General features: G+C 37.1%; 2 protein-coding genes across 12 annotated transcripts in view; both read left to right on the top strand.

The window, feature by feature from the left end:
• SLC4A7 (solute carrier family 4 member 7) overlaps nucleotides 1-7,219 on the top strand; it is a 119,101-nt gene extending 111,882 nt beyond the window's left edge. For 6 of the 8 annotated variants that reach the window (XM_058554080.1, XM_058554043.1, XM_058554067.1 and 3 more), the window contains 2 exons: nucleotides 930-1,037; nucleotides 3,006-7,219. In XM_058554080.1, coding sequence (XP_058410063.1) covers nucleotides 930-1,037; nucleotides 3,006-3,087 — 190 coding nt within the window. In that variant the 3' untranslated portion in view covers nucleotides 3,088-7,219. The remainder of the gene's footprint in view (nucleotides 1-929; nucleotides 1,038-3,005) is intronic. The other 2 variants (XM_058554088.1, XM_058554057.1) reach the window with 1 other exon arrangement.
• A 3,475-nt stretch (nucleotides 7,220-10,694) lies between these two features.
• NEK10 (NIMA related kinase 10) overlaps nucleotides 10,695-17,180 on the top strand; it is a 218,789-nt gene continuing 212,303 nt past the window's right edge. For all 4 annotated transcript variants that reach the window (XM_058553999.1, XM_058553994.1, XM_058553988.1 and 1 more), the window contains exon 1: nucleotides 10,695-10,798. The gene's annotated coding sequence lies outside the window, so the exon portion shown is untranslated. The remainder of the gene's footprint in view (nucleotides 10,799-17,180) is intronic.

The following is a 17,180-nucleotide window of genomic DNA, read 5'->3' as shown; positions in this document are numbered from 1 at the left end:
TTAGTCGTTTATAACCTAGCTGCCATCACATTGTTAATTTAACATCTAATTTGACATTTGTATTTGTCGCTTGTTTGCATGAAGTGTTTTTCTTCTGGTGAAGAAAAAGGGCTCTCAAATATATTTCTATTGACTTTGTAGTACTTTCATATTACTTGTGACTGACAATCTTAAGTGCAAAATTATTTATGGATTTCAGCCTTATTGGATTTGGGGTCTTGAAATAATTTTTGCAGTATTTCATAGAGACATGGAATGGTTACATTTGTCCCTTATCATGAAAGGACAGTATTTTGTTCTTTTGATTTGATTTTGATAAATTTGATATAATAACACTGACACTGAACATGTGAATGCCAGCTAAAAGTAGTATTTAAAACCTGTTTTTGTGTTATTTGTTGAAATATTTTCAGAGCTCTGTTTTCAATTTTAAAGTGTCACCTTTCCCAACATTCTTTTTAATGATTTTTAAAAGCTATAAAAAGCAAGTATTTACAAAAAAATCATAGTTTTAATTTTTCCTTACATACTTTGGATATTTATTTGATGAGATTGATATTTGTGTGAATTATAAAAATGTTTTCTGATTGACTTGAGGCTGTATTATTTTTTATATTTATAAGCACATTAATATATTCTTTTATGTTACTTCAATAGTATACTTATAGCCAAGATGATGATCTTTGGGCATTGTTGCCAATTTAATTAATCTTACTCCTAGTTTTTATTATAAAGAAAGATGCAATTCCACCATGAGACCTTTGTAACAGAATTCCAAAATTCTAATATCTTGCTAGACCTTGGGTTAAGTGCATGGCAAAGAGTTTTCTCAGTTTTAAGTTGATGAAAGCAAATATTTTATACATAATGACAATATTAATGCTTTTGCAAGTACTGAATACTAACCAAAAAGTGTATTTGTTCTTCAGTGTTGATCCCTCAGTTGTTAACATATCAGATGAAATGGCCAAAACTGCACAGTGGAAGGCACTTTCCATGAATACTGAGAATGCCAAAGTAACCAGATCTAACACGAGGTAGCTGTAACTATTTACACATTTTCTAACTATAGCTACTTTTCAGTTTACTTATGGATAGCTATTCAATACAACCATTAAATTTAACTCAATTTACATAATTTATATTCTCCTTACTTAACAAAACCAATCTTCTTTTCTTCCTCTCTTCCTTCCTTCTTCCTTTTCATCCATCCATGTATTCATCATTTTACTGTGTACTGGAATCAGATATAGGTACTGATTGTTTTGTTATTTTTTAAATTTATAGTTGGCCTATTTCAAAAAAATTTGAGCTATTTTATAATAAAAATGAATATATATATGGTAGTATGGCATAAATATATAAAAGATCAGATACCATAGAAAGAAAGATAATTACTAGGGATTAAATAAATACTGTAATTGAATACTACCCCAATCATGCTTTCTGATGATCCAAGAAAAGAGAAAAACATGATTGTTTTCTTTCTTTTTGTTTTTTTTGTTTTAGCTTTCCATTTCTTCAGGTGAGGTAAATGTTTTCCTAGAAGATATTGGAAGAAATGTAATCCATGGATACAAAGACCATTCGATTTTATAATGGACCATGAATTACATAACTGTTTCATAAGCCCTTTCTTATGTTTCTTGTTATGTAACCCTTTTTTCTTTCTTTTGCCGTTACTTCAAGGCCTGAACACCATGGATTCTAGTTTGATAATCGTTAGTACTTTAATCCCTTAGGTCTCCAGAGAAATGAGATATTATCCTGTAGGGTACTCAGTCATTCATATTCAACAAATAATTATTTTGTGTACACTTTGTGCCAGACACTATGTTGGGTGTCAGTATATTCTGCTTGGGCATCAGATCAGAACTTTTCCAGGCAAGCAATCACATACCTATTTCTGTTATTGTCTTTCTGGCCACTATCTTTTGATAATAATTATTAGGTTTTTCTCATTCTTTCTCTACCTCCTTCTAGAACCTTGCTCCTACTTAATCTCTATCATCTTTTTTTGTGCTTTTCTATCATTTCTTGAGTTCTAATTCTCTAAGCTAGGCTGTTTCCTTTCTTCACTTCTATCTTTGATCTCAGAAGTTTTTAAGTTAAACTCTTTGTCATTTTGGGTTATTCCATGCAGCCAGAATTTCACTAGATACTCTATTTACCCTTAGTAATTTTTCACACCTTGTCAGCACTCCTGGCCCAGATTGTTGGTATAGTTATGTTAAATATAAAGACCTTACAGTAATATTACTGTATCTTTTATATTTCTGCCTTTCATTCAGGTTGCTCTTCACTTCAAAATCACATGGGAAGAAAGGGAAGGTTTGGGTTATGTTGTTTAACAGAAGAATGTTTGGAGGACCTTCTTTCAGTTTTGTCTGGAGAAGGCAGCAAACTTTAGTGTGTTTTTGTACTTTGAAAAATTTTTTTCAAAACCCAGATATTCGTATGTTAGAATTAATTAATAATCCATATACATGGAATCATTGTATTGGATATTAACTTGAAAATATAGAATATGTGTTTTGATCTTATATTTGTGAACCAAATTTGGGGAGCGAAAGTTTATAAATTTGTTACATTTTGCAGGAAATTATTTGATGCTTATCTATATTAACACTGATTAATTTTTTAATGAATTTGTCAGTGAAATAAATGTCAAGTGCTACAACTGTTGATATATAAAGTAAAACTAATAAATCAAATATAGTCAATACACTGACCAGTTTTAAGGAGCTTCCTCTTCAGTTGTGAGAAAAACATGAATTTCAGTGGCAAATGTATCCATTAAAAAAAAACTAAGAATTTTTAATAGCCTTTCCAATTAAGTTTACTGATATGAAAAGAAAGTAGTAAAATAACAGTAGCAAGTCATATGTTTATAGTATTAATAGTCATCTCAAAAGCCTTATTATGGATACTAATTGTTGGCCATGTTCAGAATGTAATACTTGTCCATTTCAAAATCATTTATCCTCATTCTTTGTTTTAAATAGCCCTGAAAAACCTGTGAGTGTGAAAATAAATTTTGAAGATGAACCAACAAAGAAATACATGGATGCTGAAACTTCGTTGTAGAATTGAACCAAGAGGAATTATATATATAGATATACAGATAAATATATAATGTGTGTATTTCATGTCACTATATATAACAATATTGTATGTCATGCTATTTATGCATGACAACTGGGTTTTTTGAAGTAGTGTCTCAAGTTTATTAAGAGCACCATGGAGACTGTATATAGTGAAATGGTCTCTTAGAAGTGAGGTACATGGTTTTTACTATTCAAATATTTATTCTGTTGGAAGAATTTTTGCTGTTCTGCAATAGAAAGTTGTGGGGAAATGCATTCAATCTACTTTTCTTTAAATCTGTTTGTTCATCAGCGGCAATTCATACCAACCTTAAGTGATGTGTACTCTGTCCATATATTTATAATTTTTACTTGAGTTACTAAAAGTTTTCACATTATTTCATTTGTTAGTGTGTTATAGGAAGAACAGGGAGTCTTATGCCAATGCTGTGGGACAAATGATAACATGTCATGGCTTTTCTGTGTGTGTGTTTCATTTATGTAGATGTCCATCATGTTTCACATGCGATGGAAATTTTTTGGCTATAGAGGTAGAACTTTCTAGATAAGAACTATAGTTTTGAACTTTGTTTTTCAAATTTATTTCATATCTTAAAACCTCCAAATCTAGGTTTACATTCTTATAGACAAGTAGAATCGCAGGTGATTTTATAATTTAACCCCCATATGAGTCATAACTTGATGAATTTTAGAAGCTGTAAAATGCCAATTTATAGTAGTTAAATTCTATTGCCTTTGTAGAAGTTTTTTCTGAATCCTAATAATTTATTAGAGCCCGGAATGCCCACTCTGTTCTCTGCCTTAGCTGTCTTTTACTTAAAATGTGGTTTAGTTTATATCAGGTTCAAGTTCTTGATTATTTTTCTATTATAAGTAGTATGGTTAAATAATCAGGAGTCAATTCTCTTAAATGGGTTTATGATCAGTATTACTTTATTCTATTAAGAATTACCTTTCATTTTCTGTTTATGTGGTTATTCTTTCTATTGTATAGGTAATATTTAATAGATTGTTATCTGTGATTTCATTTTTAAATATTTTATTTATTTTAATTGATATGATGCTTAAATATATAAACATTTGAAAAGGTAACAAATATAGAGAAAATTGTTAATGTAAATAGTTGGTGCTCACTTGCATTTATGGTTTATCATCTGAAAGTAGTTGACATATTTTACATCTTTGATATAAAGCACTGCCATATTTGTATTTTAAAAGGAATTTAGACATTTTATGTATAGTTCAGATGGATGGCATTCTTCTTATTTTCTGTTAGTGTTTGTTATTTACTTTTTGCTTTTCTGAGCTGTCTTTTTTAACTTCTAGCAAATCTTTTTCAGTCATCTTTTATATACTCTTAGCTCCACATGAAATAAGTAAATGTTGTTCGTGTTAAGCCTGTAGGACTGGATGAATGGGGTTGTGAAACTGATTTGGCAAGAGGATAGTTTATAAAAACCAAATGAGTATTGAGAAGCCACAGAAATAATGAAAATAGTGACATGAATATTAGAATGAAAATTTTAATGAAATTCCAGTGCTCTCTTTAATCATTTGTAATTAAAGTACAAAAGTATGAAGAATTGATCTTATCGAGGATCATGAGGAATGCCGAAAGCTGATATTTTAGCAGTTCTGAAGTGTTTTTAATCCATTCTAAACTACTTACTAACTAATGTATTTTCCCCATCGGAGGCCATATTTTCAGATTCTAGTTAAAATAACGGATTCAACTTATGCCTCAGATGTGTGTTTGGAAATGTAGCTCCTTTTCTTTAGAAAATATAGCTGGCGTCATTTGGTACTGCCTAAAACAGAGTTAGACTCTCCTGGCAATTGATAATAGAGTATTACCCACGGTGCTTGTTATTGTTTATGAGCTTCCATAGAAGTGAGTCCTTTTTATTCATAGCAGCACAATCATTTCCAAAGACCCCAGTATTTGCTGCTGTATTTTGTAAACTCCCCTGATGTACCTGAACAAGAAGATTTCCTCACATCATTTCCTTGTGTCTGGACATCATAGGGTTAACAAATGTGCTTATTTCACAGGAAGTGATTTTAAAATTTAAACTGAAAACTACCTGGGATCATAGTGTTCCTGTGATTTTATTTAATTATGTTTAGTAATTGTCCAGTGCCAGAGAAACCATGACTTGCAAAATACTTTGCACTCAAAATGTTTTCACTATGTTTCTGATTGTTAATGGTTTCTGCTTTTTTTTGACTACTTGACATACAAAATGATCTGATATGACTACTCCATTGAAGAGCAAAGGTAACTCGTGTTTAAGTAATTAACTGCTTGTTTTACATGGTTACGATATTTTTCCACTAGTTTTGAAAAATAACAATCATGGATAGATTCATTGCAAGACAGTGAAAAATATAACTTACTACATATATTGATTTTTAAATGTTGCCTTAAATAGGTATAAATGAGCAGTAGTAATCGCTGTGTATTGATTTACCTCAAGGTGCAAAATAATGAAACCTGTACATATTCCATTTACCAAATAAATTTGTATAAACAGCCCTGCACTTTCTTAGATGCCTTGGTTTCCAGGATGGAGCTTAGTGCTACTGAATACCCCGGCCACAGAGCCGCCTCAGGATATTCTTTCCAGCCTGTTTTATTTATTGATAGATAGATGTCTGTTTACAAAGACTATAATGAATCTTGATGTTGACCATCGGAAATTTACTTTCTTATGAATGCTATTTCCCTCTAAAATAGCAGCTTTTGAGAAAACAATGAACTAACTTCCTTATGATAAAAGGATGATTCTGTATATTCTCTAATAATATTAGATGTGCTGAAGTAAAGCACACAGTCTTTCTAATGGGGGTGTGTGTGTTTGTGTGAATGATGTTATCAATTTTAAATCTCTTAAGTTGTTTAAAAAAGCTGTATCATATCAATGTTCATATTTGCCAAGTCTTCTGTAAAACGCGTAGGACAAAATTTTTTATGTGCTAATGCATGTATTTATAAAGCAGATTTCCTTATCAGTCAAAATTACTAATTTTTGTTTTCTCCATCCAAAAAAATTTCTGTTTCTTCCACATACTTAAAGCTTATGTATGTATATAGTAGCTTTCTAACTTTTTCCTTTCACAGAGACAGGTTCAAAATTCTGTAAAAAGAAAAATGATTTCTGAAACTGAGGTATGACCCCAGAGCTTGCTGTTTTTAAAGGATTATATCATATACATCAGTTCTGTAAATGTGCTCAACGGTTTAACGTGTGAATCCTATTTTAAAGTGCTCAGATTTCGGATGTGTAAGCCATTGATATAACATTATAGTTCAGAAATGTTCAAATAATTTAATGTTTTAAATTTATTTATGTAGATCACATCATTGTTATTGTATGCAGTACAAATATGTGAACTGTCTTTTGATTTAGTCCAACAATTATTTATTTTTTACAAAGTAAACTTAAAGACTTTAAGGACATTAAAATTTAAAATAGTGTTCAAAATTAAAAATTTGGCAATTTTAATGTAAAGCTGGTTCTTTTCTAACCTTTCAAAAAGTAAGATGTGTCAATAATAAGAAAACATAGTTGGAAATGGAGTCATTTAAAGATGATTTTAAAAATTTAATAAGCACATACTGACTTCTACTAGTAGACTTAGAGAAATTGTTAAACCCCAGTTGTTTTTTTAATCAGATTTTTGTGCATTGATTGATTTTTGTGTTGTGGCTTTTCTTTTGTTGCTTTAGTATTAAAAGTTTTTGTTTTTTTGTTTTGTAGGGGAGTTATCTTCCATTGTTTACTATGTTTAAACAAATAGAAATTGAATTTTATTGTTCATTTATATAATATTTGATAGCCTGGTATAATTTCACAGTACAGTTCTAATTTTTATGACTTTTATAATTACAATGATAATATTTTCTTTTGTAATAAAATCCAAAGTAAATTAAACATTTAAAACCTAGAACAGATATTTTTCATTTATATGAAGTACAAGTCTCTACCAAGTTGATAATGTGAATGATCTGCCTTTCAAATTTGTTTCATAATTGTTAGAAGAAAACTATTTTTTTGGAGATGTTTTTGAAGTTGAAAGAGCAATAAAAGTCTACTGAATTAGTTGTTGGATATTGTCTTTACTTTGTACTTTGATTATTAGAAGAGCTGAGCATATCTTTCTCATGAGGAGAGGATAGGAGATGAAGGAAAATAAGTGATTTCTATTTCTTGCTTCCTGATATTCATATGCATCAGTAAGAAGGAGACCAAAAAGAGGAAACTGAGAAAAGAAGGTGAAACAAAATAGTGTGTGTTTTAGAATGACTTTTTGATAGTTAAGAAATATTGAAAATAAAGCCAAGATAGGCTGGTCCACTATTTTCCCTATTTTAAGATACATCTATTTAGAATTTTGCGATGTGATGTGTAATGAATCCACATCACATTCCATGATGTGTAATGAGCATGTTAATAGTAAACTCTCCCAGACTCAAGGCTTGTTTTTCTTTTTTTTGTTTTCTAATGGCTAATTTTATTATGAAAAATTTTTTTAATAATGGCAAATGACAGGTCTTGGTTTGTTTTCCATTTGGCATGTATGCAACAACTTCCTCCTGTGTTTTCTGAACTGAAAAGCTTCTGATATCCCACCATGAATATGCTAACCTTTGGCAGTGAGATGGCGAAAAGTGCTTCTAGATTTGGAAATTTCATCTGGAAGCTTTGCTTACATTTATTTTAGGAAAAAAATATTTTTGTGAACTTATTATTTCCATCTACAGAACTTAGAGAATTTTTTTGTGTGTGTGTGAGGAAGACTAGCCTTGAGCTAACATCCGATGCCAATCCTCCTCTTTTTGCTGAGGAACATTGGCCCTGGGCTAACATCCGTGCTCATCTGCCTCTCCTTTATGTGGGATGCCACCACAGCATGACTTGACAAGCAGTGCGTAGGTCCGCGCCTGGGATCGGAACCTGCGAACCCCGGGCTGCCGAAGTGGAGCGTGCGGACTTACCCACTACACCACCGGGCCGGCCCCCCTTTGAGAATTTTTTTAGGAGGAGAGGGGAAAGAAGAAAAGAGTGTTTCTCACTCATTTTTGTTTGATCTTGCGCGTTAAGGCATATCTGATCTCTTGAGGATCACTTCTTTCTGTGGGTGACCTTTACATTCCTACCTCTATGCTTTTAATGAAAACTCCTGTTTTTTTAGAAAACCTTCCTTTCTATTTCTCTGCTATTCTTCCAAAGCTCAATTTAAGTTCTGCTTTTTCTGTAGATTGTTCCCAGCCTTCTGCTGTCAGTCTACAAAATCATTCTCCTTCCTCCACTGAAAGTGTGTTGTGTTTGAATACCCTTTTTCTGTTCTAGACGAAAAAAAAGACCAGTGGTCTGGGGGTACTTGAGACATTTTGGGAAGTGTTTTTGTCTTCTTGTTAAGCCCATCCTGAATATTTATTTCAATACCTATTTAAGTTACTTTTATTTGTTCTTTTTGTTATAGTTACATTATACTGTTTTAACTTGTGAACTATGTAATTTGTATTATCTGTGAATTCATTTCAGGTTAGTAAAAGGGGTATTAGAAAATATGAAAATCTTAGGTCTTGGGCCCCTACCAATAAGCCATAAGCTTGGTGCAAGCATGACCCCTTTGGAGTCATCTCTCTGTATTACCTTGCAGAGCACATTGTCGACCTTACCAGGTGGGGATGGTAGTGCCCCTCTCCTCTAGAGGCCAGTGTCTTGCATGCCTCTTAACCTGCTATGCAACCTTCATTTGTATTCAGGGAAGGCCAAAATATGAGTTTGTTTTATCTTGTTGAGAAAGATGGGAAGCACAGTCAGTATTCTGATGAAGAAAAGAAGTTCAGTGGAGTCATTTTGTCTCACTGCTTAATATTTAAAATATCTGTAGAGAATACTTTTTCTACTCAGCATCAGTCTGCCTGCCCCTGTCAACTTTTTGTTTTTTGATTGGTAACATTAATCCTACTGGTTTTATGTTCTCTAAAGTTTAATTAGTTCTGCTATATTTACCTGAGTTTGGCTTTCGTCTCACCTCTCTATATTTCCAAAATGGGGCCTTACTATTTTAGTTTAACAAGTATATATTCAATTACCCAAGCCCAAATATTATTCTATTCAGCCTACTTTTCATTATTATTCAAAGCAGAGAAACATCAGGGAAGGGTTCACTGTATTCATTTTGAATCAAGTTTTGGGAGATTTTATCACCACACTAATTGACACACTAGTGGGCATTTGGAGCGATATTAAGATAGGATTGACAAGCCTTCCCCGTTGGCCTAGTGGTTAAGTTCAGCGCGCTGCACTTCAGCGGCCTGGGTTTGGTTCCTGGGCACAGAACTACACCACTCTTCTGTCAGTGGTCATGCTTTGGTGGCGTCTCACATACAAATAGAGGAAGATTCGCAGTGGATGTAAGCTCAGGGCAAAGCTTCCTCAGCAAGATAGATAGATAAATAGATAGATAGATAGATAGATAGATAGATAGATAGATAGATAGATAAAAAAATGGGATTGAGGAGGCCCTATAGCTTGAAGAAATTGTCAAGGGAGCATCATCATGGTGAAGACTGGGCTCTAGATCCAAACTAGGTGCTACCCTGCCTCCATCACTTACTAGCTCTGCCATGTTGGGCAACTTAGGAAACTTCTTGTGCCTCCATTTTACAACTCTCAACTAGGGTGAAAAATAATGACTACCAGATGATATTGTGAAGAGTAAGTGAAATAATGAGGAAAGAGTTTGGAATAGTGCCTGGCACAAAATGAGCACTCAATATTTTTCATTTTTTAAAGATTTCATAATGCGAAGTTTATCTTTTTAAAGCTTTATCTAATGCAGTTCAAGTTTTTTCAGAGAGAAGCTTTAGACTTGCACAAGAGGTGAAGAGACTTGCCTGAAGCCTCAAAACGAACTAGTGAAGGGTGTACCATACAGATCTTTTGAATTCCGGGTCACTCTTATTTTCACAACACCATATTCTCGTTCTCTGAGGCACGCAGTGCACTTGAGTGACTGAAAATGTTTTCACGCTTTATGAAAGCCATCTAGCATGTTGCATTGAGCCGTGTCAGACTAAATCTTTGCTTTGGAAGAGAACTGATTTTTGGTCCATAACAGTGCTTGGAAACTAAACACCCTAAGATGAAGCTGCTCTTTGCCACCCATTTTATTTCAAATGCTAAAAGTTGGGCACACCAAGTTCAGAAAATCCATAGCGTTTAGGAAACCTGTCCACAGGCAAGTAGCTCTTGGTCGGGGTAAAGTGGCTGCAGCGCAGTGCTAAACCACCTGCCTCCTCTGCAGCTTGCAGCCTTGGGGCTGGAACCTGCGCGTTCTCTGGTTGCCACGGCAACCCTGAGGCAGGCGTCACCCGTTGCTATGGCGCTCGGCACGCCGCAGAACGGCTGTTCCTGATTGGCTGAGGCGCCATGGCGAGGCGGAAGAAGAAGTGTTGGCATTGGTTCAGCCGGCGCCGGTTGGTGACCTAAAGGAGGATTTGATTGAAAATCCAACGGTGCAGCTGGCAGTGGTGCCCTCGAGGTTGAGGGGACCAGGAGTGGGCTGGGGGAGGGCGGGACAGGCACCCCGATCCGGAGCAGCGGGAGACGGCAGCAGAGACGATGAGAAGGACGATTTCGAGATTGGCCTGAAGGAGGGACCCTCCCTCCGGCGCGGTGAGTGGGGCAGGAACGGGCGCTCCTCTGTGCCGGCGCGCGGTTTAAGGCAGGGTCTCCAGGGTGATGCCCGCAGGTCCTTGTGAAGCAGCCCCGAAGCCTCGAGAGTGAGCTTCATTCGACATGAGGCAGGGGCAGAGAGTGCAGGCTGTCGCAGGTAGGTTGGTGTTGGGCGGATGGATGGTGGGAAAGTGCCATCAACGATGTTGGATGGTCCTTTCAGTTCGATGAAGGAATTATTCTGGTTACATGGAGTCTGAGTGTATCTCTTCCAGTCTGCTCCGACACCTCAGGAGGCTCACTCATAAAACCCTTTATGGGCGTCGCTTTTCTGCCTTCCCCTTATATGATGCTGCTCTGACTGCCCCTCCGCTTTTCTGCTCCACGTGGGTGAGCCTGTCCACTTCCATGGCTTCAGGCACTATATATCTGTTGATGAATGGAAAGCCTCCACCTCTAGCCTCGGCTGGTCCATTAAGCGCCAGACCTCAAAATCCAACTGCCAGTTAACTCCACACATGTGCAACCCTGAATGCCATCTTCCCCCACTCCCACCAGACTGCCTTGCCCTTTGATTCCCTATGTTGGGCACCACCATCTATTCAGTTACCAAAACCACATTCTTGGCCATATCTTTGAGGCTTACCGCCTCTTCTGCATTTGCATTAATTATCAAGGCTATATCATCTTAATAGCTGTCAAATCAATTCCTGTCTGTGGAATGATTTGACTGTCTCCCTTCTCACTATATTACAATTTCCACCAGTCCCTTGGTTAAATCAAACACCCATCCAGCTTTCCTTATTCCAGTCTGGCCCTATCTAATCTATTTTCCAGCTATTGTTAGACTGATCTTTCTAAAAAACATATAAGGGCATTTCATTTCCTGCAAAGATTCCCCCATTATTCTAATCCAACCTGCTTAGTTAGGCCTTCCGTCAGCAGTTCCATCTTTGTTGTTCCCCAGACGCGCCACATTGTCTTCCCATGTGTGGTAGTTTGACCCACTGCTCACACTGCCTCCAGTGACTCCACTTTAAGTACCCTCCTCAACCCTGCTCTCACTCCCCAATCCTTCTTTGTGTGCTGCCTGATTAGTTTTCCGCTTGCTCCTCTAGACTCTCTGTGTGAGGACAGAGGCCATGTTTGTCTTACTCACCATTTGTTTTATCTATCACAGTATCATGCACATAGCAGGGGCCACCCAACAAATACTGGTTAAATGAATGAATCTCTAAAATGAGAAGTTATAGTCTTTCATGGCATCGTTATTAGTTCCAGAAAAGTCAGAAATAACTTCTGGCCAATGAAGCTTTTGCTTATAAAAGCTCAATGTTGAATTTACAGGTTTTATGTTGATTTTAAGACCCTTAGTAGTTGGAAACAATTTCAATTCACAGTCTATATTTCATGCCATAATCATTGTGATGGTGGCTGTTATTATATGGTATAAGTTTAAAATGGGAAACAGAAAGAGTACAGCATAGTTTGCAAGAGAACCTTTGGAGTCAGATATACATGGATTTGAATCCTGGCTCCATCATTTTAGCTCTGTGACCCACAGCAAATTAGCCTCTAATCTGTTTCTTTATCTGTACAGTGGGCTAATAATAGCACCTACCTCACACGATTGTTTTAAGACTAAATGTGCATAATCCATATCAAGTGCACAGTGCCTTATACTTAGTAAATTTTCACATGTTTAAAAAATAGAAACATTCCTATTGATGTTTGTAGGAGCTTTATTCACAATTGCCAATACCTGCAAACAACTGAGATGTCCCTCAGTGGGTGAATGGATAAGCTTTGATACATTCAGACAATGGAATATTGTTCAGAGCTAAAAAAAAAAAAATGAACTCTCAAGTCATGAAAAGACATGGAGGAACTTTAAATGCATATTACTAAGTGAAAGAAGTCAATCTGAAAAGACTGCATACTATATGATTCCAACTATATGACATTCTGCAAAAGGCAAAACTATGGAGACACTGAAAAGATCGGTGGTTGCTGGGGTTAGGGGTGGGGAGAAATGAATAAGCAGAGAACAGAGGATATTTAGGGCAGTGAAAGTACCTTATCATATTATAATGATGGATACATGTCGTTATACGTTTGTCCAAGTTCATAGAATGTACAACAACCAAGAGTGAACCGTAAGGTAAACTATGGATTTGGGTGATTATGAAGTGTCAATGTAGGTTCATCCTTAAGAAAAAATATACCATTCTGCTGAGTGATGTTGATAATGAGGGAGGCTATGCAGGTGTGGGGGCAGGGGATATATGGGAAGTCTCTGTACCTTCCTCACAAATTTGTCATAAACCTAAAACTGCCCTGAAGAAGTAGTCTTAAAAAAAAAAGAAAAAGAAACACAATGAAGGTTGGAATTGTAAAATTTCCGTGGACAGCTCACAAGAGGTAAAAATCAATCTTTTGATTCAGTCAAGTGCAATTTCTAGGACATCATTCTACTACTTGTTTACACTATAGTATGTGATCTCAAACATTTGTGTATCAACAGCTTTGATACAAGTAAGAGACTCATTCATTTGATGAGTATTTATTGACCATCTGATGGGTCCAGGGCTCCATGCTAGATAAAGGTGGGTCAAAAGAAAATGCAGCCAGTAAAGTTGAGTAGGTGAAGGAAGGGCCTGGAATGTTACTCTGCCTGTTGGAGCCAGTTAAACTTTGAGGCTGAAGTCGAGGGAACTGAGTTGAGCACTTGTATAGGCAGAAAGGAGCTAGAAGGTCATTCAGGCAGTCAACAAACGTATATTGAACACCTGGGCTTTCAGCAGTGAACAAAACAGGGTCACTGTTCCCTTAGAACTTATGTTCCCAGGGGTAGTAGAGCAGAGTCCTTAGAACACAGACTCTCAAGCCAGATTGGCTGGGTGCAAATCCCAGCTCCACAGTACTGGATATGAGCCCTCTGGCAAGTTACATCATCTTTGCCCCTCAGTTTCCTCATCTGTAAAATGGAATTGTTGTGAGTATTACATGAATCAATATAGACAATTTCTTAGAACTGTGGTGGGTACATAGGAAATGCCATGTAAATGTTAGCTATTTGTGGGACCGGCCCGGTGGCGCAGCAGTGGTTAAGTGGGGCCAGCCTGGTGGCACAGTGGTTAAGTTCCTGTGCTCTGCTTCAGGGGCCCGAGGGTTTGCAGGTTCAGATCTCGGGCTCGCACCTACACACCGCTTGTCAAGCCATGCTGTGGCAGCATCCCATATAAAGTAGAGGAAGATGGACATAGATGTTAACCCAGGGCCAATCTTCCTTAGCAAAAAAGAGGAGGATGTTAGCTCAGGGCTGATCTTCCACACACGCACACACACACACAAAGTTAGCTATTTGTATTGTGTTCTACTTGAGGGAGAGAGACAAGTAAATAGATAAAAATAAAGCAGGATGGGGGATAGAAAGTGTCAACCTAGGGACAGGGTGTGTGGCATGTTTTTGGAAATGTCTTACATTTTTGAAAGACTTGGTCTTCCACAGGAACGTGAACTTGAAATATACTCGCGTATATGCCTGACATGCATGATGATAAAAAACATGAATATGAGCACTGAATGAAATAGATCATTTCTCATTTGGGAAAGTAAGTACTCATACTTATCTAGAGGTCAGACTTCCCCTCACCTCAGCTAGAATCTGCAATAGTCATAATAAAGGTCGTGCACTCATTCCATGGAGTTGGCGTCAACTCAGAGCTTATTAAATCTTGCTAGGAATAGTTATGCTTGACAGGGGTTCTAACTTCACATCCCTCAGCAGAGTGAAAGGGACAGAGTGACAATCAACTGGCTCATATCTAAAAAAGAGACTAAAAAACCCTCCTATAAAAATTAAAATAAAAACCAGTGGCAAAATGGGCAAAGCACGGCAACCATGACATTGACCCTGGGCAATCAGGAACAAGTTACACAGCACCTGGCGTCTTTTGCATAAAAGAGAATGGTTAATTAATTTCAGAAAAATGTAGATGAAGTAATGTACGATGATTAAAATTGTAGACATTTATCTAGAAAATTCACTTAGGTGAATAGAGAGCTGGATAAATGCCACCAACAGATGTGAGTTAGTAGAGCATTAGATTAACAGGTAGGGCTCCGCCTGGCTTTAAATCCGTGCTCTGCCGCTTACCAGCTGTGTGACCTGGACAAATTACTTAGCTTCTCTGGGCCTCAGTTCCCTCATCTATGAAATGGGGACAGTAATTGGTAGCTGCCTTATAGATTTGTTAGGGGAACTATATGAATGTGTGAAAAGTGCTTAGAATAACAGGCTGGCACAGGGTAAGCACGACATAGACATTTGCTTGTATTATTATGACGAGATAAGAGATCTTGGCCAAGTTACTTCACTTTTCTGTGCCTCAGCTTCTTCATCTGTAAGTTGGGGACACAACACTACCCACCTCATAGCACCATTCTGAGGATTAAATGAATTAATCAAGGGGCCGGCCCCGTAGCTTAGCGGTTAAGTGCACGCGCTCTGCTACTGGCAGCCTGGGTTCGGATCCTGGGTGCGCACCGACGCACTGCTTGTCCGGCCATGCTGAGGCCGCGTCCCACATACAGCAACTAGAAGGATGTGCAGGTGTGACGTACAGCTATCTACCGGGGCTTTGGAGGAAAAAATAAATAAATAAATAAAATTATAAAAAAAAAAATAAATGAATAAATCAAGGTGCTTATAAAAGTAAGCCCTAAATAATATTAGTTTAAAAAATTTGAAATGAAAACTATTTGTGACATTGAAAATAAAACTATTTCTTTCATTTTATGTCTAGTATTTGTCGTCAGGGAATCAAAGTCAGTGAATATAGACAAATGCTCTAAAATAAGCATGACCAGCTCTTCAAATTGAAGAATAACATTTACAGCAGCCATCATAATCACAATCACTTATACCTCTAAAGCTATTGACAGTTTTAAAGGGGTTTCACTTAATTTTATTTAGTTCCAACTACCACCTTGAAATGGGGATATTGTTATTTTTATTTTTTGGTAAATGAGGAAACTAATAATCAGAGAGGGCCAGGGACTTTCCGAGGTCACTCAGTGGGCGAGTGGAAACTAGGTTTCCTCCACCACTGTTGCTCCTTTGGACTACATCCCAGCAGTGTAAGCAGAAGAATGCACATTCCCAAAGCTGCAAACTCTCATCACGGCGTTCACGTAACGTGCACGTGTCTGCCACACTTGACGTAACTGTGAATACGCATCCTTCCTTTAGGAAATTTTATTGTCCTGTTCATGTATACTTGAGGCCGTCCATATTTAACATGAATATCGTATTTACTTTGTGGTCTCCTTGTGTTTATAAAGAGATTTTTGTCAAACTAACGTTCTGTAATAGCTGGATGCTGGTCAGCTGGAGCAAACTTATCATTTGCTGATAGTTTTTTCCGTATCTTTATTCTCCACATCTAAACAACGATACCCCAGTTATACTTGGCGCTTCCCAGTCATGTTTCACTTGGGATTTGTTTATTCACTCATTCATTCATTCATTCAGCAGTCATTTATTGAATACTTCTTTTGTTATAAACTAGCAGTACTGTGCTAGATGCTGGGATGAGCAAACTGGCTGTCATCCCTGTCCCTGACTAGTTTACAGTAAACTAAAGTGTATGTATTGAGTTACTGTCTGAATCTGCCTTTTTATTAGGAGCTGCAAGGCAGTGCCAGGTGGAGCTATGACCCCATCAAGGCGGTCAGCGAAAATTTTCTTAAAGAATGGATGCTTGAGTTGAGACATGATGGATGAGCCTTCCAGGCCTTTCCATACCAATCTGACCCTTGAGTAAATGTCCTGGGATGTCTAGGAGAAGCAGGTCTGGGGCAGGGATTCAGGGACCACATGTGAGTGGAGCTGGCTGGGGGGGCGGGGCTTGCAGAGGCATCATCTGGTGGAACACCTCACAGGCCTTATTAAGTTTTGGTTTTATCCTAAGAGAAATGGGAAGCCTATAAAGGCTTAATTGGTCAGATTTGTACCATGAAAAGGGTGCTTTGTTGCTGTATAGAGAACAGATTTCTTGTTGTTTTTGGGAGGAGGGAGAAATTGGAAGTTGGGGGACCATTTGGGGGGCGCCATTTGGGGGACCATTCCTGTAGTTCAGATGAGCGGTGATGTAGACTAGGGTGTCGGCAGTGAGGGTGGAGAGAAGTGAACAGACAGGAACCATATTGAGTAGAAAAACAGTCAGGATTTAGTGACCAAATGGGTAAGGGCGTGAGGAAGAGGAAGGTGTCATTTTTCTGAGGTTCAAGCCAAAGGGCTGTGCTTTCTTTGAGACTATTTTGTTCCATAAGTTGGCTGTAGCCTTGGAGGCCACCACTCATTCATGTATCCATCATT

Source organism: Diceros bicornis, chromosome 2, assembly GCF_020826845.1.
Source record: "Diceros bicornis minor isolate mBicDic1 chromosome 2, mDicBic1.mat.cur, whole genome shotgun sequence".
Lineage (NCBI taxonomy): Eukaryota > Metazoa > Chordata > Mammalia > Perissodactyla > Rhinocerotidae > Diceros > Diceros bicornis.
Note: the sequence above shows the minus strand (reverse complement) of the source record. Positions and strands in the feature narration are given on the sequence as shown.